The sequence below is a fragment of the Tinamus guttatus genome, unplaced genomic scaffold (assembly GCF_059628265.1).
Source record: "Tinamus guttatus ecotype Peru unplaced genomic scaffold, ASM5962826v1 Tinamus_guttatus_pri_ptg001146l, whole genome shotgun sequence".
Classification (NCBI taxonomy): domain Eukaryota; kingdom Metazoa; phylum Chordata; class Aves; order Tinamiformes; family Tinamidae; genus Tinamus; species Tinamus guttatus.
Window position 1 is genome coordinate 15,869 of NW_028289680.1, and position 26,281 is coordinate 42,149.

General features: G+C 66.6%; 1 protein-coding gene across 2 annotated transcripts; it reads left to right on the top strand.

Moving 5' to 3' along the window:
* The first annotated feature begins 1,043 nt into the window (after positions 1–1,043).
* Positions 1,044–25,188, top strand: SUPT5H (SPT5 homolog, DSIF elongation factor subunit). Of its 2 annotated transcripts, none has more exons than XR_015914270.1 (28): positions 1,044–1,115; positions 1,988–2,153; positions 3,390–3,455; positions 3,915–3,984; positions 4,094–4,162; positions 5,445–5,510; positions 5,623–5,653; positions 7,121–7,189; positions 7,273–7,524; positions 8,587–8,676; positions 8,774–8,844; positions 8,966–9,071; positions 10,588–10,681; positions 10,749–10,885; positions 10,963–11,118; positions 11,192–11,338; positions 11,413–11,559; positions 12,482–12,607; positions 12,710–12,794; positions 14,450–14,554; positions 14,642–14,724; positions 15,863–15,990; positions 17,576–17,681; positions 18,940–19,098; positions 20,048–20,216; positions 22,264–22,467; positions 23,730–23,825; positions 25,006–25,126. XR_015914270.1 is itself a non-coding variant. In XM_088538681.1 (28 exons), the coding sequence occupies exons 1-28, from the start codon at positions 1,044–1,046 to the stop codon at positions 25,147–25,149; spliced, it is 3,234 nt and encodes a 1,077-aa protein (XP_088394807.1). In that variant the 3' UTR covers positions 25,150–25,188. The 2 variants fall into 2 exon arrangements, 1 of the variants encoding a protein (XP_088394807.1); XM_088538681.1 differs by having other exon boundaries at positions 14,622–14,724; positions 25,006–25,188.
* The last annotated feature ends 1,093 nt before the right edge of the window (positions 25,189–26,281 follow it).

Here is a 26,281-nt window from a genome sequence, read left to right on the forward strand (position 1 = left end):
CCAAACACAAAGGGGGCGGGGCCAAGGCACCACGCCCCCACCTGCCTGAGCCCCTGTGGGACCCCCCGACGGAGGCGGGGGCTCCGCCCTCCATCAGGGGAGCCGACCAATCAGCGACGCGGGAGAGGGCGCCAGGGGACCCGCCCACGTCCCGGTGCCGCTGGCCAATCAGCGCAGGGCGCTCCGCCAGCCATGCAGCTCGGCCGACCAATCAGTTGCGGGGGCGGGGCCTTGTGCCCCCCCCATATCTGCCCCCGGGACCCCAAAATCTGCCCTTTTCACTCCAATTTCCCCTCCCCCGCAAAATGGCCCTTCTGACCCCATATCCGCCCCGTATCCCCCAAATCTGCATTTCCAGACCATAAATCCCCTTTAAAGCCAAAATCTCTTGTTCTGGCCCCAAAATCCGCCTTTCCCACCCCAATATCCGGCTCTCCTAAAAGGCTCCTGGCCCTTTAATTCCCCTTCGCCTCTGCGACTCTCCTGTCCCCTCCGCGCCGCCGTCGCCCCAACCCCCAGTTCCCCGCGTCAGCCAATCGTGGCCCGCGGTGCGCGTGACGCCGGCCCCGCCCCCGGCGCGGCTCTCGCGAGATTTGGCGGCGGCGGCGGCGGGGCCCGGGAAGAGGCGGCGGGAGCGGAGCGGGAGCGAGAGCGGCGCCGGGACCGGAAGCGGAACCGGAAGCGGAACCGGAAGCGGGACCGAGACCAGGCAGGAGCGCAGCGGTACCGGGACGGGCTCTCCCTCCCCCCGGTGCCGCCTCTAGGGCGGGGAGGAGCGGGGGGGGGGCGGGTTGGGACCCCCTTCTCCCCCCGCAGCCCCCAAATTGGGGGGTCCCATGGGGGGGGGTCGTGCCCCCCCTTTCCCAACGGCCCCATTGGGGGGTCCCCATGGGGGGAGGTGTCAGGCTGGGGAGGGTCGGGCCCCCCCAATTGCCCCATGGGAGGGTCGGACCCCCCTTTTCGCCCCATTGGGAAGGGGTGGGGAGGGTTACCGGGGGGGGGGGGGGTCGTGACCCCCTCCCGTGCCCTCCTCCAGGGCGGCCATGTCGGACAGCGACGACAGCAACTTCTCGGAGGAGGAGAGCGAGCGGAGCAGCGAGGGGGAGGAGGCCGAGGTGGGACCCCCCCTCCATCGGGGCCCCCCCCTCCTTCGGGACCCCCCCTCCTTCGGGACCCCCCCTCCTTCGGGACCCCCCCCTCCATCGGGACCCCCCCCTCCTCACAACCCCCCCCTCCATCGGGACCCCCCCTCCATTGGGACCCCCCTCTTCCCGCGGCCCCCCTCCATCGGGACCCCCCTGCCCGCAACCCCCCCTCCTTCGGGACCCCCCTTTGTGTGACCCCCCTCCATCCAGACCCCCCCTCCATCGGGACCTTCCTCCATCGGGACCCACCCCCTCCATCGGGACCCCTCCTCCATCAGGATCCCCCTCCCCACAACCCCCCCTCCATCAGGACCCCCCCTCTATCAGGACCCCCCTCCATCGGGACCCCCCCCTCCATCGGGACCCCCTCCCCGCAACCCCCCCTCCATCGGGACCCCCTCCCCACAACCCCCCCTCCATCGGGACCCCCCTTTCTGCGCCCCCCCTCCCCGCAACCCCTCTCCATTGGGACCCCCCCCCTTCATGCGACCCCCCCCCTCCATGGTAACCCTCCCTTGCCGCCACCCCCCCTCCCCACAACCCCCTTCCCGTGACCCCCCCCCTCGCCGCAACCCCCCTCCCCCTCCGTGACACCCCTCCCCGTGACCCCCCCTCCATTGGGACCCCCCTCCCCATGACCCCCCCCCTTCATTGTGTCCCCCCCCCAGGACCTCTCCTTCCCGTCACCTCCCCTGTTACCCCGACCCCCCTCCCTGCAACCCCCTTTGCCGTGACCCCCCCCTCGCTGTGAACCCCCCCCTTTCCTTGCTGTGACCCCCCTATTTTGACCCCCTGACCCCTCTCGCTGTGACCCCCCCACCGTGACACCCCCCCCCCCCCAGGCGCCCGAGGAGGAGCGGGGCAGCCCCGCGGGCAGCGAGAAGGAGGAGGAGGAGGAGGAAGAGGAGGAGGAGGAGGAGTACGACGAGGAGGAGGAAGAGGAGGAGGAGGATGACGACCGCCCAGCCAAGAAGCCCCGGCACGGGGGCTTCATCCTGGATGAGGCCGGTGAGCGGCCCCCCCGGCCATGACCCCCCCAAAACACAGGGGCTGCCCCCCCCAATGACCCCCCCAAAACACAGGGGCTTCATCCTGGACGAGGCCGGTGAGCGCCCCCCCCTCCGGCCATGACCCCCCCCAAACACAGGGGCTGCCCCCCCCAATGACCCCCCCAAAAGACAGGGACTGCCACCCCCACAGACCCCCCCCAAAACACAGGGGCTGCCCCCCCCAATGACCCCCCCAAAACACAGGGGCTGCCCCCCCCAATGACCCCCCCAAAACACAGGGGCTGCCCCCCCCAATGACCCCCCCAAAACACAGGGGCTTCATCCTGGACGAGGCCGGTGAGCGCCCCCCCCCCGCCATGACCCCCCCCCAAACACAGGGGCTGCCCCCCCCACAGACCCCCCCAAAACACAGGGGCTGCCCCCCCCAATGACCCCACCAAACACGGGGGCTTCATCCTGGACGAGGCCGGTGAGCGCCACCCCCCCGGCCATGACCCCCCCAAAACACAGGGGCTGCCCCCCCAATGACCCCCCCAAAACACGGGGGCTGCCACCCCCACAGACCCCCCCCCAAAACACAGGGGCTTCATCCTGGATGAGGCTGGTGAGCGGCCCCCCCAAAACACGGGGGCTTCCCCCCCCCCCACAGACCCCCCCGAAACACAGGGGCTGCCCCCCCAATGACCCCCCCAAAACACAGGGGCTTCCCCCCCCACAGACCCCCCTGAAACACAGGGGCTGCCCCCCCAATGACCCCCCCAAAACACAGGGGCTTCCCCCCCCCACAGACGCCCCTGAAACACAGGGGCTGCCCCCCCCCCCCCAAAACATGGGGGCTGCCCCCCATCACCCCCCCCCCAAACACAGGACCTGCCCCCTCCAACCCCCCAAACACAGGGGCTGCCCCCCCATCCCCCCACAGATCCCCCCCCGAAACATGGGGCTGCCTCCCCACTGACCCCCCCCAACACGTGGGATGACCCCCCACTGACCCCCCCCAGACATGGGGGCTGCCCCCTCCAATCACCCCCCCAAACACAGGGGGTGTCCCCCCAAACCCCCCCAAAACACAGGGGCTGTCCCCCCCCCCAACCCCCTCCCCAAACACGGGGGCTGCCCCCCCATGGCCCCCCCCAAACACGGGGGCTGCCCCCTCTAATCCCCCCTCCCAAACACGGGGGCTGCCCCCCACCCCCCTCCCCCGCTGATGCCCCCCCCCAAATGTCCCCCTCAGACGTGGATGACGAGTACGAGGACGAGGACCAATGGGAGGACGGCGCCGAGGACATCCTGGAGAAAGGTTGGCCATTCCGGGGCGATTTCACCCCATTTTTATGTCCCCCCCATGTCCCCCCTCCCCAGGGCCACAGGCCCCCTCCTCCCGCCGTGTTTTTATCTCATTCCCATCACAATTCCCACCGTTTTCCCTTTATTTTTGATTCTTTTTCCACCGTCTTTATTTTTTACTTTTTCCTCCGCCGCCGTTCCTTTATTTTCCCCCGTTTTGGTTTTTTTGGGCGCTTTTCATGCTTTTCCGACGTTAATTTTGTGTCCCCCCCCCATCCGTGGTCGCTTTTGCCGCCATTATTTGCTCCATCCTCCTCCTCCTCCACCTTCCTCCCGCGCAGAAGAGATCGAGGGTGAGTCCCCCCCATCCCCCCCCATTTATATCCACGGTGGGGGGGGCACCCCCAGCCCCCCCCCCCAGCTTGGGAAAACCGGGAAAAACCGGGAAACTTCCCGGTTTTCCCTTCGGCAGCCTCCAACATCGACAACGTGGTGCTGGACGAGGACCGCTCGGGCGCCCGGCGCCTGCAGAACCTCTGGAGGTGACAACGGGGGGGACACGGGGACACCGCGGGGGGGACGGGACACGCACGGGTGTCCCCACGTGGCGGGGGGGCCTTTTCCGTGATGTTCCCACTTGTTTTTCCCTAGGGATCAGCGGGAAGAGGAGCTGGGCGAGTACTACATGAAGAAATACGCCAAGTCGGCCGTGGGGGAGACGTGAGTGACACCCCCGGGGGACACCCCCCCCCACACCCACGGGGGACAACCCCCCGTGTGACACCCCCCCACACCCACGGGGGACACTGCCATGCGGCACCCCCATGGGGGACACCCCCCCACCCCCAGGTGACACCCCCACAGAGGACACTGCCATGGGTGACCCCCCCTCCCCCCCCCAACGTGACCTCCCGCAAGGGTGACCCTCCCACGGGGGACACCCCCCTCCCACCCTTGGGGGACACCCCCCCCATGGGGGACACCCCCATGTGACCCCCCCCCCAATGCGTGAGCCCCCCCCCACATGATCTCCCCCCCCCACGGGTGACCCCCCCCCCACAATGGGGGACCCCTCCCAGCCCACGGGTGACCCCCCCCCATGGATGACCCCCCCACGTGAGCTCCCCCCCACGGGTGACCCCCCCCCCAGTTATATGGCCCCCCCCCCCATGGGTGACGCTCCCTGCCCCCCCCATGCCCCGCTCACCCACGGGTGCCCCCCATGTGACCCCCTCCACAGGTGCCCCCGCACCCATGGGTGACCCCCTTATCCCCCCCACCAAGGGTGACTCCCCCCTCCCACACACGACCCCCCCCACCAGTGACCCCCCCCCCCCGCCATGTAACCCCTCCCATGGGTGACCCCATGTGACCCTCCCCATAGGTGACCTCCCCCATGTGACCCCCCCAACGTGACCCCCCCCCCCGCATGGCCCCCCCTGCAGCCCCCCACGGGTGACCCTCCCCATGTGACCCCCCACGTGACCCCCCCCCACCCCGAGGGTAACGCCCCACACGACCCCCCCCCATGAGTGATCCCCCCATGCGACCCCCCCCCCCCATAGCCCCCCCGTGCCCCTCCCCACGTGACCCCCCCCATGAGTGTCTCCCCCCATGACCCCCCCACGGGTGACCCCCTCCCCGGTGGGTGCCCCCCCGTACCCCCCCATGAGTGACCCCCCCGTCACCTGCCCCGTGACCCCCCCCAATGGGTGACCCCCCCCCGGTGGGTGCCCCCCCGTGAAGCCCCTGTGCCCCCCCCGTGGGTGCCCCCCCCCGTGGGTGCCCCCCCGTGACACCCCCCCCGTGGGTGCCCCCCCCCATACCCCTGTGTCCCCCCATGTGTGACCCCCCTGTCACCCCCCCCCATGATGTCCATGTGACCCCCCCATGGGTGACTCCCCCATGACACACGTGTCCCCCCCACGGGTGACCCCCCCCACGGGTGCCCCCCCCCCCGCCGTGGGTGCCCCCCCGTGACCCCCGTGCCCCCCCCCCGCAGCGTGTACGGCGGCTCGGACGAGCTCTCGGACGACATCACCCAGCAGCAGCTGCTGCCCGGGGTCAAGTGAGTGGGGACACGGGGACATCGGGGACACGGGGACACCGGGGGGCCGCCCGCGAGCGGCTCCGCCCCGCGTCCCCCCCGCCACCTCCTCCCGCTCCCGTCGTCTCCGCAGGGATCCCAACCTCTGGACCGTCAAGTGCAAGGTGAGGGGGCCGCGCCGGTGTCCCCATGTCCTCGATGCCGGTGTCCCCATGTCCCCAGCGCCGGTGGCCCCAATATTGATGTCCCCAACATTGATGTTCTCTATACTGATGTCCCCAACACTGGTGTTCTCGTGTACCCAACACTGATGTCCCCAGCGCCAGTGTCCCCATGTTCCCAACGCCAGTGTCCCCAGCGCTGGTGTCCCCATGTCCTCAATGCCAGTGTCCCCATGTCCCCAGTGCCGGTGTCCCCAGTATCAATGTCCCCAATATTGATGTCCCCAACGCCAATGTTCTCAACGCTGGTATCTCCATGTACCCAACACTGATGTCCCCAGCGCCAGTGTCCCCAACATGATGTCCCCAACATGGTGTTCCCGATAGTAATGTCCCCAATATGAATATCCACAACGCCGATGTCCCCAACACTGATGTCTATAGTGCTAATGTCCGCAATGGGATGTCCCCAACACCAGTGTCCCCAACGCCGGTGTCCTTGTGTCCCTAACACTGATGTGGCCAACGCTGATGTCCCCAACGCAGGTGTCCCCAACACTGGTTTCCTCGCGTTCCCAACGTTGACATCCCCAACACGATGTCCCCAGTGTTGATGTCCCCAACACTGATGTCCCCAATGGGATCTCCCCCATATTGATGTCCCCAACACCAGTGTCCCCAGTGCCAATGTCCTTGTGTCCCCAACATTGACGTGCCCAACACTGATGTCCCTAATGCCAATATCCATAACGTCGGTGTCCCCACTGTTCATGTCCCCCATACTGATATCTACAATATCGATGTCCCCAATGCCGATGTCCCCACTATTGATGTCCCCAATGCCAGTGTCCCCAACGCTGATGCTCCTAACGCTGATGTCCCCAACATTGATGCCCCCAATGCCAATGTCCCCAACACTGATGTCCCCAATACCAGTGTCACCAACACTGATATTGCCAATATTGATCAGTATTGATGCCCACAACGCCGTTGTCCCCAATATTGATGTCTCCAATGCCGATGTCCCCAATGCGGATGTCCCCAACGCCGATGTCACTAACACTGATATCCCCAATATTGATTATTAATGTCCCAAATATTGATGTCCCCAATGCCGATGTCCCCACCATTGATGTCCCCAATACTGATGTCTCCAATGGCGATGTCCCCAATATGGTGTCCCTAATGCTGATGTCACCAACACTGATATCCCCGATATTGATTAGTATTGATGTCCCCAATATTGATGTCCCCAATGCCGATGTCCCCACTATTGATGTGCCCAGTATTGATGTCACCAACACCGATATGCCCAGTATTGATTAGTATTGATGTCCGGAATATTGATGCCCCCAACGTTGATGTCCCCAGTGCCAATGTCCCCACTATTGATGCCCCCAACGCCGATGTCCCCAGTATTGATGTCCCCAGTATTGATGTCCCCAATGCGATGTCCCTCGTGTCCCGCAGATCGGCGAGGAGCGTGCCACGGCCATCGCCCTCATGCGCAAGTTCATCGCCTACCAGTTCACCGACACCGTAAGGTCCCCGCGGGCGCCACCACCGCGGTGCCACCGGCGCCGTCCCCGCGAGCGTCACCGTGTGTCCCCGTGTCCCTGCAGCCGCTGCAGATCAAGGCGGTGGTGGCCCCCGAGCACGTCAAGGGCTACCTGTACGTGGAGGCCTACAAGCAGACGCACGTCAAGCAGGCCATCGAGGGCGTGGGCAACCTGCGGGCCGGCTACTGGAACCAGCAGATGGTCCCCATCAAGGAGATGACCGACGTCCTCAAGGTGGTCAAGGAGGTCACCAACCTCAAGCCCAAGGCCTGGGTGCGCCTCAAGAGGGGCATCTACAAGGACGACATCGCCCAGGTGGGGGACGAGGGACAGGGGAGCCACTTAGGCACAAGGAGGAGATGGTTTTGGGGGTTCTTGGTCATCAGGTGCCACCAGGTCATGAAAAGGACCCGGTTTTGGGGGGTTCTTGGTCACCAGGAGCCACCGTATCATGAGAAGGACACGGTTTTGATGGGTTCTTGGTCACCAGGAGCCACCAGTTCCCCAGAGAGACCCATGAGAAGGACCTGGTTTTGGGGGGTTCTTGGCCACCAGGTCACACGAACGAGTTTGGGAGGCTCTTGGTCACCAGGGGCCACCAGGTCATGAGAAGGACCCGGTTTTGGGGGGTTCTTGGTTGCCAGGAACCAAGGGCTCATGAGAAGGACCCAGTTTTGGGGGGGTTCTTGGTCACCAGGAGCCACCAGTTCCCCAGAGGGACCCATGAGAAGGACCTGGTTTTGGGGGGTTCTTGGCCACCAGGTCACACGAATGAGTTTGGGGGGCTCTTGGTCACCAGGGGCCACCAGGTCATGAGAAGGACCCAGTTTTGGGGGGTTCTTGGCCACCAGGTCACACAAAGGACCCAAGTTTGGAGTGTTCTTGGTCACCAGGAGCCACCGGGTCATGAGAAGGACCTGGTTTTGAGGGGCTCTTGGCCACCAGGTCACACAAAGGCCCCTTTTTATAGAGGTTCTTGGTCACCAGGATTCCTGGGTCCCCAGAAGGACCCAGTTTTGGAGGGTTCTTGGTCACCAGGTCACACAAAGGACCCAGTTTTGGGGGTTCTTGACCACCAGGAACCACCGGGTCATGAGAAGCACCCAGTTTTGGGGGCTTTTGGCCACCAGATCACACAGAGGACTCAGATTTGGGGGTTCTTGGTCATCAGGAGCCACCAGGTCACGCAAAGGACCTGGTTTTGGGGGTGTTCTTGGTCACCAGGAGCCACCAGGTCCCCAGAAGGACCCGGTTTTGGGGGGATCTTCTCCATGCAGGAGAATCCTGAGGTTTGGGGGAACCCCTGGCCGCGACGGGAGCCGCAGTTCAGGGTCCCCCCCGTGTCCCCACGTCCCCTCGTGTCCCCCCATATCCCAGGTGGACTACGTGGAGCCCAGCCAGAACCAGATCTCCCTCAAGATGATCCCGCGCATCGACTTCGACCGCATCAAGGCCCGCATGAGCCTGGTGGGTGCCCCCCCGCAGCCCATTTTTCCCATTTTCTTCCCATTTTCCCTGTTTTTTTCCCGATTTCTCTCATTTTTTCCCGTTTTTCACCTCGCAGAAAGACTGGTTCGCCAAGCGCAAGAAGTTCAAGCGGCCCCCGCAGAGGCTCTTCGATGCCGAGAAGATCCGGTAGGCGCCCGGACCGAGCCCCTTTTTGGGCTTGTTTCACCCCAAAAAGTCACTCTTGGCGGGGGGGTGGTTCTCCATGGGGGGTTAATTAACAATTAATTAATTTCCATCGTTTCTGCAGGTCCCTGGGGGGGGACGTGGCCTCCGATGGCGACTTCCTCATCTTCGAGGGCAACCGCTACAGCCGCAAGGGCTTCCTCTTCAAGAGCTTCGCCATGTCGGCCGTGGTGAGCGCCGAAATGTGGCCGTTTCCACCCAAAACGGGGCCGTTTCCACCCAAAATCCCTCTCTGGTGCCGCCATCTGCCCCAAAACAGGGCTGTTTCCACCCAAAATCCCTCTCCAGCGCCGCCATCTGCCCCAAAACGGGGCCATTTCCACCCAAAACGGGGCCGTTGCGACCCAAAATCCCTCTCTGGCACCACCATCTGCCCCAAAACAGGGCCATTTCCACCCAAAATTCCCCTCCGGTGCCACCGCCTGCCCCAAAATGGGGCCGTTTCCACCAAAAATGGGGCCGTTTCCACCCAAAATGGGGCTGTTTCCACCCAAAATCTTGCTCTGGCGCCATCTCCTGCCCCAAAAAAAGTCTGTTTCCACCCAAAACGCAGCCGTTTCCACCCAAAATCCTGCTCCAGCGCCGCCATCTGCCCCAAAATGGGGCCGTTTCCACCCAAAATCCTGCTCTGGCACCATCTCCTGCCCCAAAACGGAGCCGTTTTCACCCAAAATCCTGCCCCGGCGCCGCCATCTCCCGCCCCAAAACAGGGTCATTTCTACCCAAAATTCCTCTCTGACACCATCTCCTGCCCTGAATCAGGGCTGTTTGCACCCAAAACGGGGCCGTTTCCATCCAAAATCCCACTCCGGTGCCACCTGTCACCTGTGCCACCGGTGCCACCTGTGCCACCACAACTGTCCTCAGTGGCCCCACAGCTCCTGGTGTCCCTGCGCGGCTGTCCCCAGTGTCCCTTCGTGTCTCGGTGTCCCTGGTGGTGCCAGTGTCCCCGCGGGTCTCTGTGTCCCCGCGGGTGTCCGTGTCCCCGCGCGGCTGTCCCCGGTGTCCCCATGGCTCCCGGCGTCCCCGCGCGGCTGTCCACAGTGTCCCTTCGCCTCTCGGTGTCCCTGGTGGCGCCAGTGTCCCCGTGGGTCTCCGTGTCCCCGTGCGGGTGTCCCCGTGGGTCTCTGTGTCCCCGCGGGTCTCTGTGTCCCCACGCGACTGTCCCCAGCATCCCCATGGGTGCTGGTGTCCCCATGGGTGCTGGTGTCCCTGTGCGGCTGTCCCCAGCGTCCCCACAGCCCCCAGTGTCCCCGCGGGTCCCCGTGTCCCCGCGCGGCTGTCCCCGGTGTCCCCACAGCTCCTGGTGTCCCCGCGCGGCTGTCCCCAGTGTCCCTTCGCGTCTCGGTGTCCCTGGTGGTGCCAATGTCCTCGTGGGTCTCCATGTCCCCGTATGGGTGTCCCCAGTGTCCCCGCGGGTGTTTGTGTCCCCGCATGGCTGTCCCCAGTGTCCCCGCGGCTCCCGGTGTCCCCATGGGTCCCCGTGTCCCTGTGCGGCTGTCCCCGCGGTTCCCGGTGTCCCCGTGGGTCCCCGTGTCCCCGCGCGGCTGTCCCCAGTGTCCCCATGGCTCCCGGTGTCCCCGCGGGTCCCCGTGTCCCCGCGCGGCTGTCCCCGGCGTCCCCATGGCTCCTGGTGTCCCCGCGGGTCCCCGTGTCCCCGCGCGGCTGTCCCCATCGTCCCCGCAGATCACGGAGGGCGTCAAGCCCACCCTGTCAGAGCTGGAGAAGTTCGAGGACCAGCCCGAGGGCCTCGACCTGGAGGTGGTGACCGAGGGCACAGGTGAGCGCCGCGGTGACGCCGGGCGACGCCGCGGTGACGGGTGACGTCACCGCGCCATCACCCGCAGGCAAGGAGCGCGAGCACAACCTGCAGCCGGGTGACAACGTGGAGGTGTGCGAGGGGGAGCTCATCAACCTGCAGGGCAAGATCCTCAGCGTGGACGGCAACAAGGTCACCATCATGCCCAAGCACGAGGACCTCAAGGTGGGGACAGCGCCGCCGGGGACGGGGTGGGTGACAAGGAACACCGTGACCTCCTCTTCCTCCTCCTCTTCCCGCAGGACATGCTGGAATTCCCAGCTCAGGAGCTGCGGAAGTACTTCCGTATGGGCGACCACGTGAAGGTGATCGCGGGGCGCTTCGAGGGCGACACGGGGCTCATCGTGCGCGTCGAGGACAACTTCGTCATCCTCTTCTCCGACCTCACCATGCACGAGGTGGGCGCCGCCGTCCCCAGCGCGTCCCCGGGGTGTCCCCTCCCGCCGCCTGACGCGTCCCCGTTGTCCCCAGCTCAAGGTGCTGCCGCGCGACCTGCAGCTCTGCTCCGAGACGGCGTCCGGCGTCGACGTGGGCGGCCAGCACGAGTGGGGCGAGTTGGTCCAGTTGGACCCGCAGACCGTGGGCGTCATCGTGCGCCTGGAGCGCGAGACCTTCCAGGTGGCGCGCGGGGACACGCAGGGACGCGTGGGGACGCGTGGGGACGCGCGGCGTCACCCGCTCGCCGGCCGCAGGTGCTCAACATGTACGGGAAGGTGGTGACCGTGCGGCACCAGGCCGTCACCCGCAAGAAGGACAACCGCTTCGCCGTGGCGCTCGACTCGGAGCAGAACAACATCCACGTCAAGGACATCGTCAAAGTCATCGACGGGCCCCACTCGGTGCGTGACGGCGGCGGGTGACGCCCCGTGCGGTTGTTGCCGCGCGCGGTTGTCATCCCGTGCGGTTGTCACACCACGTGGTTGCTACCCCACACAGTTGTCGCCTCACACGGTTGTCACCCCACGTGGTTGTGACCCCGCGCGGATGTCACCCCATGCGATTGTCACCCCGCGTGGTTGTGATTCTGTGCGGTTGTCACCCTGCACACTTGTCACCCCACGCAGTTGCACCCCATGCGGTTGTCACCCCACATGGTTGTCACCCCCTGCAGTTGTCACTCTGCATGGTTGTGACTCCACGTGGCTGTCATCCCATGCAGTTGTCATCCCACGCGGTTGTCACCCCTTGCAGTTATTCGCCCGCACAGCTGGTTCGCTGCGCGGTTGCCACCCCACATAGTTGTCACCCCGCGTGGTTGTCACTCCGCACAGTTGTCACCCTGTGCGGTTGTCACCTTGTGCAGTTGCACCCCACATGGTCGTCACCCCACACAGTTGTCACTTGATGCAGTTGTCACCCCGCACAGTTATCACCCCGCGCAGTTGTCACCCTGTGCGGTTGTCACCTTGCGCAGTTGCACCCCACATGGTCGTCACCCTACACGGTTGTCACTTGACGCGGTTGTCACCCTGCACAGTTGTCACCCCGCGCAGTTGTCACCCTGTGCGGTTGTCACCTTGCGCAGTTGCACTCCACATGGTCGTCACCCTACACGGTTGTCACTTGACGCGGTTGTCACCCTGCACAGTTGTCACCCTGTGCGGTTGTCACCCTGTGCGGTTGTCCTGGCCCAAAGGAGCCTCCCGCTGCCTCCGCTGGCTCCCGGGAGGCCTCGCGGGCGCCATCGGGGGCGCTTTGGGGACCCTGGGGACACCGGGGGACCCCGGAGGACCGCGGGGCCTGAGGCCAGCGTTCCCGCAGGGCCGCGAGGGCGAAATCCGGCACCTTTTCCGCGGCTTCGCCTTCCTGCACTGCAAGAAGCTGGTGGAGAACGGCGGCATGTTCGTGTGCAAGACGCGTCACCTCGTCCTGGCCGGCGGCTCCAAGGTGGGGATGTCCCCTCTTCCTCCTCCTCCTCCTCCTCGCGGCGCCCTTCCCGCCCTCCGGAAGCGCGCGGCGCTCATGGATGCTCCGTGTCCCCTCCGGCAGCCCCGCGACGTCACCAACTTCACGGTGGGCGGCTTCGCGCCCATGAGCCCCCGCATCAGCAGCCCCATGCACCCCAGCGGGGCCGGTGAGTGACGGGGACCCTGGGGACGTCCCTGAGACCATGGCAATGGTCTGGGGACAGCCTGGGGACCCTGGGGACGTCCCTGAGACCATGGGCATGGTCTGGGGACAGCCTGGGGACCCTGGGGACGTCCCTGAGACCATGGCAATGGTCTGGGGACAGCCTGGGGACCCTGGGGACGTCCCTGAGACCGTGGGGATGGTCTGGGGACAGCCTGGGGACCCTGGGGACAGCCTGGGGACTATGGGGTGTCCCTGAGACCATGGGCATGGGTCTGGGGACAGCCTGGGGACCCTGGGGACAGCCTGGGGACCCTGGGGACGTCCCTGAGACCGTGGGGATGGTCTGGGACAGCCTGGGGACCCTGGGGACACCCTGGGGACCATGGGGTGTCTCTGAGACCATGGCAATGGTCTGGGGACAGCCTGGGGACCCTGGGGACAGTCCGGGGACACTGGGGACAGCCTGGGGACCATGGGGTGTCTCTGAGACCATGGGCATGGTCTGGGGACAGCCTGGGGACATCCCTGAGACCATGGGGATGGTCTGGGGACATCCCTGAGACCCCCTGGGGACAGCCCGGTGACCCTGGGGATGTCCCTGAGACCATGGGCATGGTTTGGGGACAGCCTGGGGACCCTGGGGATGGTCTGGGGACACTGGGGACAGCCTGGGGACCATGGAGTGTCCCTGAATCCCTGGGGATGGTCTGGGGACCCTGGGGACATCCCTGAGACCGTGGGGATGGCCTGGGGACAGCCTGGGGACCTTGGGGACATCCCTGAGACCCCTGGGGACAGCCTTCAACCCCGGGGACGTCCCTGAGACCATGGGGATGGTCTGGGGACAGCCTGGGGACCCTGGGGACAGCCTGGGGACCATGGGGTGTCCCTGAATCCCTGGGGATGGTCTGGGGACCCTGGGGACATCCCTGAGACCGTGGGGATGGTCTGGGGACAGCCTGGGGACCCTGGGGACAGCCTGGGGACTATGGGGTGTCTCTGAGACCATGGGCATGGTCTGGGGACAGTCTGGGGACCCTGGGGACAGCCTGGGGACCATGGGGTGTCCCTGAGACCCCTGGGGACATCCCAGAGACCCTGAGGTGTTCCTGAGCCCCTGGGGATGGTCTGGGGACCTTGGGGACAGCCCGGGGACGTTCCCGAGGCCTTGGGGGCGGCCTGGGGACCACGGGGACATCCTGTGGACCATGGAGTGTCCCTGACCCCCTGGGGGTGGCCTGGGGACCATGGGGTGTCCCTGAATCCCTGGGGATGGTCTGGGGACCCTGGGGACATCCCTGAGACCCTTGGGGACAGCCTCAGGACCCCTGGGGATAGCCCAAGGACCCTGAGGATGGCCTGGGGACCCTGGGGACATCCTGTGGACATTCCTGAATCCCTGGGGACCCTAGGGATGGCCTTGAGACCCCTGGGGATGTCCCTGAGCCCCTGGGGTGTTACTGAAGGCCTGGGGACATCCTGGAAACCCTTGGGGACGTCCTGGAGACCCTTGGGGTGTCCCCAAGGCCCTGGGAACATCCCAGAGACCCTGGGGATGTCCTTGCCACCCTTGGGGACGTCCCCGAGGCCATGGGGACATCCTGGAGAGCCCCGGGGCCGTCCCCCCGCCCACACTGTCCCCTCCGTGTCCCCCAGGCCAGCGCGGTGGCTTCGGCGGCGGTGGCCTCGGCCGGGGCCGGGGCCGGAGGGACAACGAGCTCATCGGGCAGACGGTCCGGATCTCGCAGGGTCCCTACAAAGGTGGGTGGCACCAGGGTGGCCCTCGGGGACCCTGCGCGCGCGGTTGTCACCGTCCCCGTCCCCGCAGGGTACATCGGCGTGGTGAAGGACGCCACCGAGTCGACGGCGCGCGTGGAGCTGCACTCCACGTGCCAGACCATCTCCGTGGACCGGCAGCGCCTCACCACCGTGTGAGCGGGGACACGGGGACACGTTGGGGACACGCTGGGGACAGCGGGGACAGCAGGGACACACTGGGGACACAGGGATGCGTTGGGGACATGGGGATGCGCTGGGGACGTGGGGACACGGGGATGCGCTGGAGACACAGGGACAGCGGGGACATGCTGGGGACAGCGGGGACAGTGGGGACCCGTTGGGGACAGGGGGGACACACTGGGGACGCGGGGACACGCTGAGGACATGGGGATGCGCTGGAGACACAGAGACAGTGGGGACACGCTGGGGACACGAGGATGTGTTGGGGACAGTGGGGACACACTGGGGACAGCAGGGACAGTGGGGACCCGTTGGGGACAGTGGGGACATGCTGGGGACGCGGGGACACGCTGGGGACGCGGGGACACACTGGGGACACGGGAATGTGCTGGAGACACAGGGACAGTGGGGACACACTGGGGACACGGGGATGTGCTGGGGATAGTGGGGACACATTGGGGACATGCTGGGGACAGCAGGGACGTGCTGGGGACGTGGGGACACGCTGGGGACACAGGGACAGCGGGGGCACGCCGGGGACAGTGGGGACACGCTGGGGACACAGGGACACATTGGGGACATGGGGACATGTTGAGGACACAGGGACAGTGGGGACACGGGGACAGTGGGGGCGCTGGGGACAGTGGGGACAGCGGGGACGTGGGGACAACAGGGACAACTGGGGCAGCGAGGAGATGTTGAGGACAATGAGGGCAGTGGGGAAATGTTGGGGACAGTGGGGACACGGGGGACAGGGACAGTGGGGACAATGGGGAGACCGGGGACAGCAGGGACAATGAGGGCGCTGGGGACAACGAGTGGCCCATGGGGATGGGGACACTGGGCACCAGCTGGGGACACCACATGGGGACCCTGGGTACGAGGTGACCCATGGGGCTGGGGACACCGGGGACACCAGCTGGGGGGACACTGGGGACCAGGTGGCCCATGGGGTTGGGGACACTGGGTAGCCCTTGGGGTGGGGACACTGGGGACCGGGTGGCCCTGGGACCGCATCCGGGGCAGCGGGGAGGGATCCCTGGGGGTCGGTGTCACCAGTGGCCCTAGTGCCACCCTGGTGCCACCCCGGTGACACACGTGTCCCCACAGCGGCGCGCGGCGCCCCGGCGCGGTGGCCTCGGCCTATGGGCGCACACCCATGTACGGCTCCCAGACCCCCATGTATGGGGCCGGCTCCCGGACCCCCATGTATGGGTCACAGACCCCCCTGCACGACGGTGAGTGGGGACACGGGGACACGGGGGGGACATGGGGACACGGGAGGGACATGGGGACACGGGAGGATGTGGGGACACAGTGGGGATGTGGTGGGACACACAGGGACCCCCATGTATGGGGCCGGCTCCCGGACCCCCATGTATGGGTCCCAGACCCCCCTGCACGACGGTGAGTGGGAACACGGGGACACGGGGGGGACATGGGGACACGGGAGGGCGTGGGGACACAGTGGGGACGTGGTGGGACACACAGGAACCCCCATGTGTGGGGCCAGCTCCCAGACCCCCATGTATGGGTCACAGACCCCACTGCACGACGGTGAGTGGGGACATGGGGACACGGGGGGGACATGGGGACACGGGAGGGTCATGAGGACACGGGAGGACGTGGGGACACAGTGGGGACGTGGTGGGACACACAGGGACCCCCATGTGTGGGGCCGGCTCCCGGACCCCCATGTATGGGTCACAGACCCCCCTGCACGACGGTGAGTGGGGACATGGGGACACGGGAGGGACATGGGGACACGGGAGGGTCATGGGGACACGGGAGGACATGGGAACACAGTGGGGACGTGGTGGGACACACAGGGGACCCCCATGTGTGGGGCCGGCTCCCGGACCCCCATGTCCGGGTCCCAGACCCCCCTGCACGACGGTGAGTGTGGGGACACGTTGGGGACATTGAAGGGACACGTTGGGGACAGTGTGAGGACATGGGGATGGGGGGGGAGACACGGGGGGATGCGGAGGGGACAACACAGGGACGTGGATGGGACATAGAGGGGACATTGGGGGACGCAGAGGGGACACTAGGGTTGCCTGGGGGGGGCAGAGGGGACATGGAGGGGACGTCCGCGTGGCCTGGGGGACAGTGACGAGGTGGCTCGGGGCCACCAAGGGGACCCCAGAGCAGCGGGGGGGGCGGAGGGGACGGGGGCGAGGGTGGCAGGAGGGGACACTCGGTGACACCCCGGGGTGGGGGGGGCCGTGTGGTGACACCCTTGGGGGGCCGGGACGGGACACGTGGTGACCGGCCCCCATGGGGACACTTGGTGCCACCCTGGGAGGTGCTGCCGAGTGACATGGGTGACGTGGGTGCTGGGTGTGACACGGGTGACACCGGGCACCGCGGGTGACACCAGTTGCCGCGAGTGCCACGCGTGCTGTGGGTGACACCAGCTGACAGGGGTGCCATGGGTGTCGCGGGTGCCACGGGTGACACTGGGAGACACCGGGCACCGCAGTGCCGCGGGTGACCCGGGCGCTGCAGGTGACACCGGGCACCGCGGGTTCAACGGGTGACACCGGGTGACGTGGGTGACATGGGTGCTACAGGCGCTACGGGTGACACCGGGTGCCCTGGGTGCTGCGGGTCACACCGGGTGACGCGAGTGACTCCGGGTGACACCAGGCGCCGCGGGTGACACCGGGTGACACCGGGTGATGTGGGTGCTACAGGCACTACGGGCGACACCGCTTCGGGCGACACCGGGTGCCCCAGGCGCCACGGGTGACACCAGGTGATGCGGATGACTCCAGGTGACCCCGGGTGACACCGGGTGACGCGGTGTTGTCCCCGCAGGCTCGCGCACGCCGCACTACGGCTCGCAGACCCCCCTGCACGACGGCAGCCGGACGCCGGCGCAGAGCGGCGCCTGGGACCCCAACAACCCCAACACGCCCTCGCGGTGGGGACAGTGACACCGCGTGTCCCCAAACCCCGACGTGTCCCCAAACCCGCGTGTCCCAAAACCCCGGCGGGGCCCCAAACCCCAGCATGTCCCCATATCCCGACACATCCCCAAACCCTGATGTGTCCCCAAACCTTGATGTGTCCCCAAACCCCGGCGCAACCCCATGTCCTGACGCATCCCCAAACCCCGACGTGTCCCCAAACCCCGACGTGTCCCCAAACCCCAGCGTGTCCCCATATCCCGACACATCCCCAAGCCCCGATGTGTCCCCAAACCCCAACACGTCCCCAAACCCCAGCACGTCCCCATGTCCCGACATGTCCCTATATCCCGACACATCGCCAAACCCCGACCTGTCCCCAAACCCTGACGTGTCCCCAAACCCCAGCGTGTCCCCAAACCCCAGCACGTCCCCATGTCCCGACATGTCCCTATATCCCGACACATCGCCAAACCCCGACCTGTCCCCAAACCCTGACGTGTCCCCAAACCCCAGCGTGTCCCCAAACCCCAGCACGTCCCCATGTCCCGACATGTCCCTATATCCCGACACATCCCCAAACTCCGACCTGTCCCCAAACCCTGACGTGTCCCCAAACCCCAGCGTGTCCCCAAACCCCGCTGTGTCCCCATGTCCCAGCGCGGCCCCATGTCCTGACACATCCCCAAATCCCGGCGTGTCCCCAAATCCCGGCGTGTCCCCATGTCCCAACACGTCCCCAAATCCCAGCATGTCCCCATGTTCCGACGTGTCCCCATGTCCCAACGCGTCCCCATGTCCCGACACATCCCCAAATCCTAATGCGTCCCCAAACCCCGGGGCGGCCCCATGTCCCGACGTGTCCCCATGTCCCAGCCTGTCCCCAAACCCCAATGCGTCCCCAAACCCTGATGTGTCCCCACATCCCAGCATAGCCCCAAACCCCGACGCGTCCCCATGTCCTGACGCATCCCCAAACCCCAGCGAGTCCCCAAATCCCAGTGTGTCCCCATATCCCGACAGAGCCCCACGTCCCGACGTGTCCCCATATCCCAGCGTGTCCCTATGTCCCAACACGTCCCCAAATCCCAAAACGTCCCCAAACCCAGGCGCATCCCCATGTCCTGACGTGTCCCCAAACTCCGGCGTGTCCCCATGTCCCGATGCGTCCCCATATCCTGACGCGTCCCCAAACCCCAGCGTGTCCCCGTGTCCCACCGTGTCCCCCATGTCCCGACGTGTCCCCTCACGCCGCCCTGTCCCTGTCCCCAGGGCGGACGAGGACTTCGACTACGGCTTCGAGGAGGAGGCGACGCCGTCACCGCAGGGCTACGGGGGGACCCCCAACCCCCAGACCCCGGGGTACCCCGAGCCGGCGTCACCGCAACTGGGCGGAGCCTACAACCCGCAGACGCCGGGGACACCCGCCATGTGAGTGTCACCCCAGTGTCACCTGAGTGTCACCTGGGTCACCCGAGTGTCCCCTGTGTGTCCCTGTGTGTGTGTGTCCCGTGTCACTCCAGCTGAGCGGGCCTTACAACCCGCAGACGCTGGGGACACCCACCATGTGAGTGTCACTTGTCACCCCAGTGTCACTTGGGTGTCACCTGTGTGTGTCCCTGTGTGTGTATCCCCCACGTCACTCCAGCTGAGCGGGGCTTACAACCCGCAGACGCTGGGGACACCTGCCATGTGAGTGTCACCTGGGTCACCTGAGTGTCACCCGTTACCCCAGTGTCACCTGGGTCACCCCAGTGTCACCTGAGTGTCCCCCGTGTGTGTCCCTGTGTGTGTCCCTGTGTGTGTGTCCCCAGGTACAACATGAAGCAGTTCTCGCTCTGTGCTGTGCCGTGTCCCTATGTCCCCGGTGTGTCCCTGTGTCCCCATGTGTCCCCATGTCCCGTTTGTTCCCAGGTACAACACGGAGCAGTTCTTGCCCTACTCCATTTTGTGTCCTCGTGTCCCCTGTGTGTCCCTGTGTCCCCCTGTGTCCTGTGTCCCCATGTCCGCATGTCCCCTTTGTCCCCAGGTACAACACAGAGCAGTTCTCGCCCTACGCCATGCCGTGTCCCTATGTCCCCGTGTCCCCTGTGTGTCCCCATGTCCCCCCATATCCCTATGTCACCGTGTCCTTGTCCCCAGGTACAACACGGAGCAGTTCTCACCCTATGCCGTGTCCCCATGTCCTCCATGTGTCCCCTTTGTCCCCAGATACAACACGGAGCAGTTCTCGCCGTACTCCACGCCATGTCCCCATGTCCCCCATGTCCCTCCATGTCCCCCTGTCACCGTGTCCTTGTCCCCAGGTACAACACGGAGCAGTTCTCGCCCTACGCCGTGCCGTGTCCCCATGTCCCCCATGTGTCCCCTTTGTCCCCAGGTACAACACGGAGCAGTTCTCACCCTACGCCGTGCCGTCCCCGCAGGGCTCCTACCAGCCCAGCCCCAGTCCCCAGAGCTACCACCAAGTGGCCCCCAGCCCCGTGGGCTACCAGCCCTCGCACTCGCCGGCCAGCTACCACCCGACGCCGTCACCCATGGCCTACCAGGTGGGGACACTGTGGGGACATTGGGGACAATGTGGGGACACGGGGGGACAGCTACCACCCGATGCCATCACCCATGGCCTACCAGGTGGGGACACTGCGGGGACATTGGGGACAATGTGGGGACACGGCGGGGGGCAGCTACCACCCGATGCCATCACCCATGGGTCACTGCAGGGACACTGGGGACAATGTGGGGACACAGGGGGGACAGCTACCACCCGACACCGTCGCCCGTGGCCTGCCAGGTGGGGACACTGCGGGGACACTGGGGACAATGTGGGGACACAGCGGGCACAGCTACCACCTGACACGGTCACCCATGGCCTACCAGGTGGGGACACTGCGGGGACATTGGGGACAATGTGGGGACACGGGGGGCACAGCTACCACCCAACACCGTCACCCATGGGGACACTGCAGGAACACTGGGGACAATGTGGGGACACAGGGGGGACAGCTACCACCCGACACCGTCACCCATGGCCTAGCAGGTGGGGACAGCAATGGGGACATTGGGGACAATGTGGGGATAAGGTGAGGATGGCATGGGGACACTCATGGGGCTCTAGGGGCCACCATGGAGCTCTGGGGGCCACCGTGGAGCTTTAGGGGCCACCACAAGGCTCCAGGTGCCTCCATGGAGCTCTAGGGGCCACCACGGGGCTCTAGGGACCACCTTGGAGCTTTGGGGGCCACCGTGGAGCTCTAGGAGCGGCCACAAGGGTCTAGGGGCCACCATGGAGCTCTGAGGGCCACCATGGAGCTCTGGGGGCCACCACAAGCCCTTGGGGGCTACCATGAGGCTCTAGGGGCCACCATGGAGCTCTGGGGGCCACTGTGGATCTTTGGGGCCACCCTGGAGCTCTGGGGGCCACCACAAGCCCTTGGGGGCCACTGTGACACTCTAGGGGCCATCATGGAGCTCTAGGGGCCACTGTGAGGCACTAGGGGCCACCATAGAGCTCTAGAGGCCACCACAAGAGTCTTGGGGCCACCATGGAGCTCTAGGGGGCACTGTGGAATTTTGGGGGCCACCGTGAGGCTCCCGGAGCCACCATGGAGCTCTGGGGGCCACTATTGAGCTCTAGGGACCACCACAAGCCCTTGGGGCCACTGTGAGGCTCTAGGGGCCACCATGGATCTCTGGGGACCACCATGGAGCTCTGGGTGCCACCACAAGCCCGTGGGGGCCACTGTGAGGCACTAGGGGCCACCACAACGGTCTAGGGGCCACTGTGAGGCACTAGGGGCCACCATAGAGCTCTAGGGGCCACCACAAGGATTTTGAGGCCACCGTGAGGCTCTAGGGGCAACTACAAGAGTCTTGAGGCCACCATGGAGTTCTAGGGGGCACTGTGCAGTTTTGGGGGCCACCATTGAGCTCTGGGGGCCACCGTTGAGCTCTAGGGGCCACCACAAGCCCTTGGGGCCACTGTGAGGCTCTAGGGGCCACCATGGATCTCTGGGGGCCACCACAGGCCCTTGGGGGCCACTGTGAGGCTCTAGGGGCCACCATGGAGCTCTGGGGGCCACTGTGGATCTCTGGGGGCCACCATGGGGCTCTGGGGGCCACCACAGGCCCTTGGGGGCCACTGTGAGGCTCTAGGGGCCACCATGGAGCTCTGGGGGCCACTGTGGATCTCTGGGGGCTACCATGGAGCTCTGGGGGCCACCACAGGCCCTTGGGGGCCACTGTGAGGCTCTAGGGGCCACCATGGAGCTCTGGGGGCCACTGTGGATCTCTGGGGGCCACCATGGGGCTCTGGGGGCCACCACAGGCCCTTGGGGGCCACTGTGAGGCTCTAGGGGCCACCATGGAGCTCTGGGGGCCACTGTGGGTCTCTGGGGGCAATCATGGGGTTCTGGGGGCCACCACAGGGCCCTAGGGGCCACCATGGAGCTCTGGGAGCCACTGTGGATCTCTGGGGGCCACCACAGGGCTCCAGGGGCCACCATGGAGTTCTGGGGGCCACCACAGGCTCTTCCAGGCCCCTGGGTGGCCCCTGGGTGGCCCTTGGTGACCCGCAGTCCCCTGTGTCCCCCCCAGGCCAGTCCCAGCCCCAGCCCCGTGGGCTACAGCCCCATGACGCCAGGGGCACCGTCACCCGGCGGCTACAACCCGCACACACCCGGCTCCGGCATCGAGGCCGGCGCCGGCGACTGGGCCACCACCGACATCCAGGTGACCGTGCGCGACAGCTGTCCCGACGCGCAGGTGGCCGGGCAGGCCGGCGTCATCCGCAGCGTCACCGTGAGTGGCACCCGCGCGGGGCAGGGGACAACGGGTGGTGGCACCGTGGCACCCGCGTGGGGGTTGGTGGCACCAGGAGGGGCGCTCGGACGGGGGGGGGACAGGCGGTGGCACCCGTGTCACCTGCATGGGGGATGGTGGCACTGGGAGGGGCGTCCGTGTTGGGGGGACAGGCGGTGGCACCGTGTCACCTGCATGGGGGATGGTGGCACTGGGAGGGGTGTCTGTGCAGGGGGGACGGGGTGGCACCCGTGTCACCTACATGGGGGATGGTGACACTGGGAGGGGTGTCTGTGCAGGGGGGACAGGTGGTGGCACCGTGTCACCTGCATGGGGGATGGTGACACTGGGAGGGGTGTCTGTGCAGGGGGGACAGGCGGTGGCACCGTGTCACCTGCATGGGGGATGGTGGCACTGGGAGGGGTGTCTGTGCAGGGGGGACGGGGTGGCACCCGTGTCACCTACATGGGGGATGGTGACACTGGGAGGGGTGTCTGTGCAGGGGGGACAGGCGGTGACACCCGTGTCACCTGCATGGGGGATGGTGGCACTGGGAGGGGCGTCTGTGCAGTGGGGACAGGCGGTGGCACCCGTGTCACCTACATGGGGGATGGTGACACTGGGAGGGGTGTCTGTGCAGGGGGGACAGGCGGTGACACCCGTGTCACCTGCATGGGGGATGGTGGCACTGGGAGGGGTGTCTGTGCAGGGGGGACAGGTGGTGGCACCTGTGTCACCTGCATGGGGGATGGTGGCACTGGGAGGGGTGTCTGTGCAGGGGGGACAGGCGGTGGCACCGTGTCACCTGCATGGGGGATGGTGGCACTGGGAGGGGCGTCTGTGCAGGGGGGACAGGCGGTGACACTGTGTCACCTGCATGGGGGATGGTGACACTGGGAGGGGTGTCTGTGCAGGGGGGACAGGCGGTGGCACCGTGTCACCTGCATGGGGGATGGTGGCACTGGGAGGGGTGTCTGTGCGGGGGGGACAGGTGGTGGCACCCATGTCACCTACATGGGGGATGGTGGCACCGTGTCAGTCGGCTGGGGGACAGGTGGTGGCACCATGAGTGACAGCCATGTCGGGGGGGACAGGTGGTGTCACCCGCATGGCACAGGGTGGGGGACAGGGCGGTGGCACCATGTCACCCATGCGGGGGGGACAGTCGGTGTCACCCGTGCAGGGGACAGGCGGTGTCACCCACGCTGGGGGGGGACAGACAGTGTCGCCGTGGCCCCCCCTGACGTCCCCGCTGTCCCCAGGGCGGGATGTGCTCCGTGTACCTGCAGGAGGGTGACAAGGTGGTGAGCGTGTCCAGCGAACACCTGGAGCCCGTGACGCCCACCAAGAGCAACAAGGTGCGGAGCCGCCGGATGCATACGGATCCATTGGGATCCATAGGGAGCCCTGGGATCCATTGGGAGCCACTGGGATCCATTGGGATCCATTGGGAGCCCTGGGAGCCGTCGGGGGCCACCGGGATCCATAGGGAGCCGCAGGAGCCACTAGAAACACTGGGATTCATAAGGATCCATTGGGAGCCACAAGGATCTATCGGGGTCCCCGGAAGCCATTGGGATCCATAGAGATCCTTCGGGAGCCACTGGAGCCACCAGGAGCCATCGGGATCCATAGAGATCCATTGGAAGCCCTGGAGCCACCAGGAGCCATAGGGATCCATCAGGAGCCCCAGGAGCCATAGGGATCCATTGGGAGCCCCAGGAGCCACCAGGATCCATTGGGATCCATCAGGAGCCCTGGGAGCCATAGGGAGCCACGGGGATCCATCGGGGCTACCGGGACCCATTGGGATCCATAAGGACCCATTGGGAGCCACCGGGATTCATAGGGATCCACCGGGAGCCCTGGGGCCTCCAGGCACCTCCCCGATCCCGCTCCGGAGCCGCTTGGCTCCGCCGCATCCTCCCAGCCCTTGTGGATCCCCCCAGTCCCTGTGGATCCCTCCGGATCCTCCCAGTCCTTTGGGATCCCCCCCTCAGTTCCTGCAGATCCCTGTGGATCCCCCCAGCCCTTGTGGATCCCCCCAGTCCCTGGGGATCCCTGTGGATCCTCCTAGTCCTTTGGGATCCCCCCCTCAGTTCCTGCAGATCCCTGTGGATTCCCCCAGCCCTTGTGGGTCCCCACAGTCCCTGGGGATCCCTCCGGATCCTCCCAGTCCTTTGGGATCCCCCCCCCAGTTCCTGCAGATCCCTGTGGATCCCCCCAGCCCTTGTGGACCCCCCCAGTCCCTGTGGATCCCTGTGGATCCTCCCAGTCCTTTGGGATCCCCCCCCAGTTCCTGCAGATCCCTGTGGATCCCCCCAGTCCCTGGGGATCCCTCCGGATCCTCCCAGTCCTTTGGGATCCCCCCCCAGTTCCTGCAGATCCCTGTGGATCCCCTCAGCCCTTGTGGATCCCCCCAGTCCCTGTGGATCCCCCCAGCCCTTCGGGATCCCTCCGGATTCCTGCCCGTGGCTCCTGTCCTGGTCCCTCCGGATCCCCCGGCTCCTCACGGATCCCTGCGGATCCCCCTCCCAGGTCAAGGTGATCCTGGGCGAGGACCGCGAGGCCACCGGGATCCTGCTGAGCATCGACGGCGAGGACGGCATCGTGCGCATGGACCTGGAGGAGCAGCTCAAGATCCTCAACCTGCGCTTCCTGGGAAAGCTGCTGGAGGCCTGAGCGGCCGGGAACACCCGGAGCCCCCCGGACCTCCCCCGGGAACCCTCCGGACCCCCAGGGTCCCCGGGAACCCCCTGCATCCCCCTGGAAACCTCTGGACTCCCATGATTCCTCCAGGACTCCCAGGATCCCTGGGGGAACCCTCCAGATCCCCTGGGAGTTTTCCGGACTCCCAGGATTCCCGGGAACACTCGGATCCCCTGGGGAACCCTCCAGACCCCCAGGATCACCTGGGAACCCCCCACATCCCCCCAGGCCTCCAGGATCCCACTGGGACTCCCAGGATCCTTGGGATCCCTGCGGGAGCCCTCCCGATCCCCTGGGAGCCCTTCAGGCCCCAGGATTCCTGGGAACACCTGGATCCTCCCAGGAACCCTCTGGACCCCCAGGATCCCTGGGATCCTTGTGGGAACCCTCCAGATCCCCTGGGAGTCCTACAGACCCCCCAGGATTCCCGGGAACACCAGGATCCCCCCGGGAATCTGCTGGACCTCCGGATCTTCCCCCTCTACCGCCCCCCCGTTGCCCCGTTGTACTCCCGGTTCCTTGTTCAATAAAACGCTCCTCCCCCACACCGTCTGCTTCAGTCGGGGGGGGAGACACGTGACTGGGGGGGTCCCCCGGTAACGGCGGCGGGGGCGGGGCCTGGGGTTCCCGTTCATCTCGGTCCCGCTAACCGGGCGGGGGGCGTTAACGGGAGCGCGATGGGGCCGGCAGCGCCGAGCGGCTCCGCCCCCTCGCCGGCCCCGCCCCAATGCGCCCCGCCCACAGCCGGCCACGCCCCCTCTCCCGCCCCGTCCCACGCGCCGCGCACGTGCAGGCGCCCCCCCCCCAGCCTCCGCCCCCTCCTCCCATTGGCCCGGCCGCGCCGCGGCACCGCCCCCGCGCCCCCGCCCCGCCATTGGCTCCCCTGCGCTCCCGCCTCGCCGCCATTGGCCCGCCCCCCGCCGCGCTGCGCCAGCGCTAGCGCTCATTGGCCGGCGCGCGGCAGGGCCCGCCCCCGCGGCGGCGCGCGCCGATTGGCCGCGGCGGCCGCGCCTGCGCGCTGGCCGCGGGGCTGCGGGAAGATGGCGGCGGCGGCGGCGGCGGCGCGGGCGCTGCGGGGGGCGGGCCGCGCCGCGCTGGCCCGCGC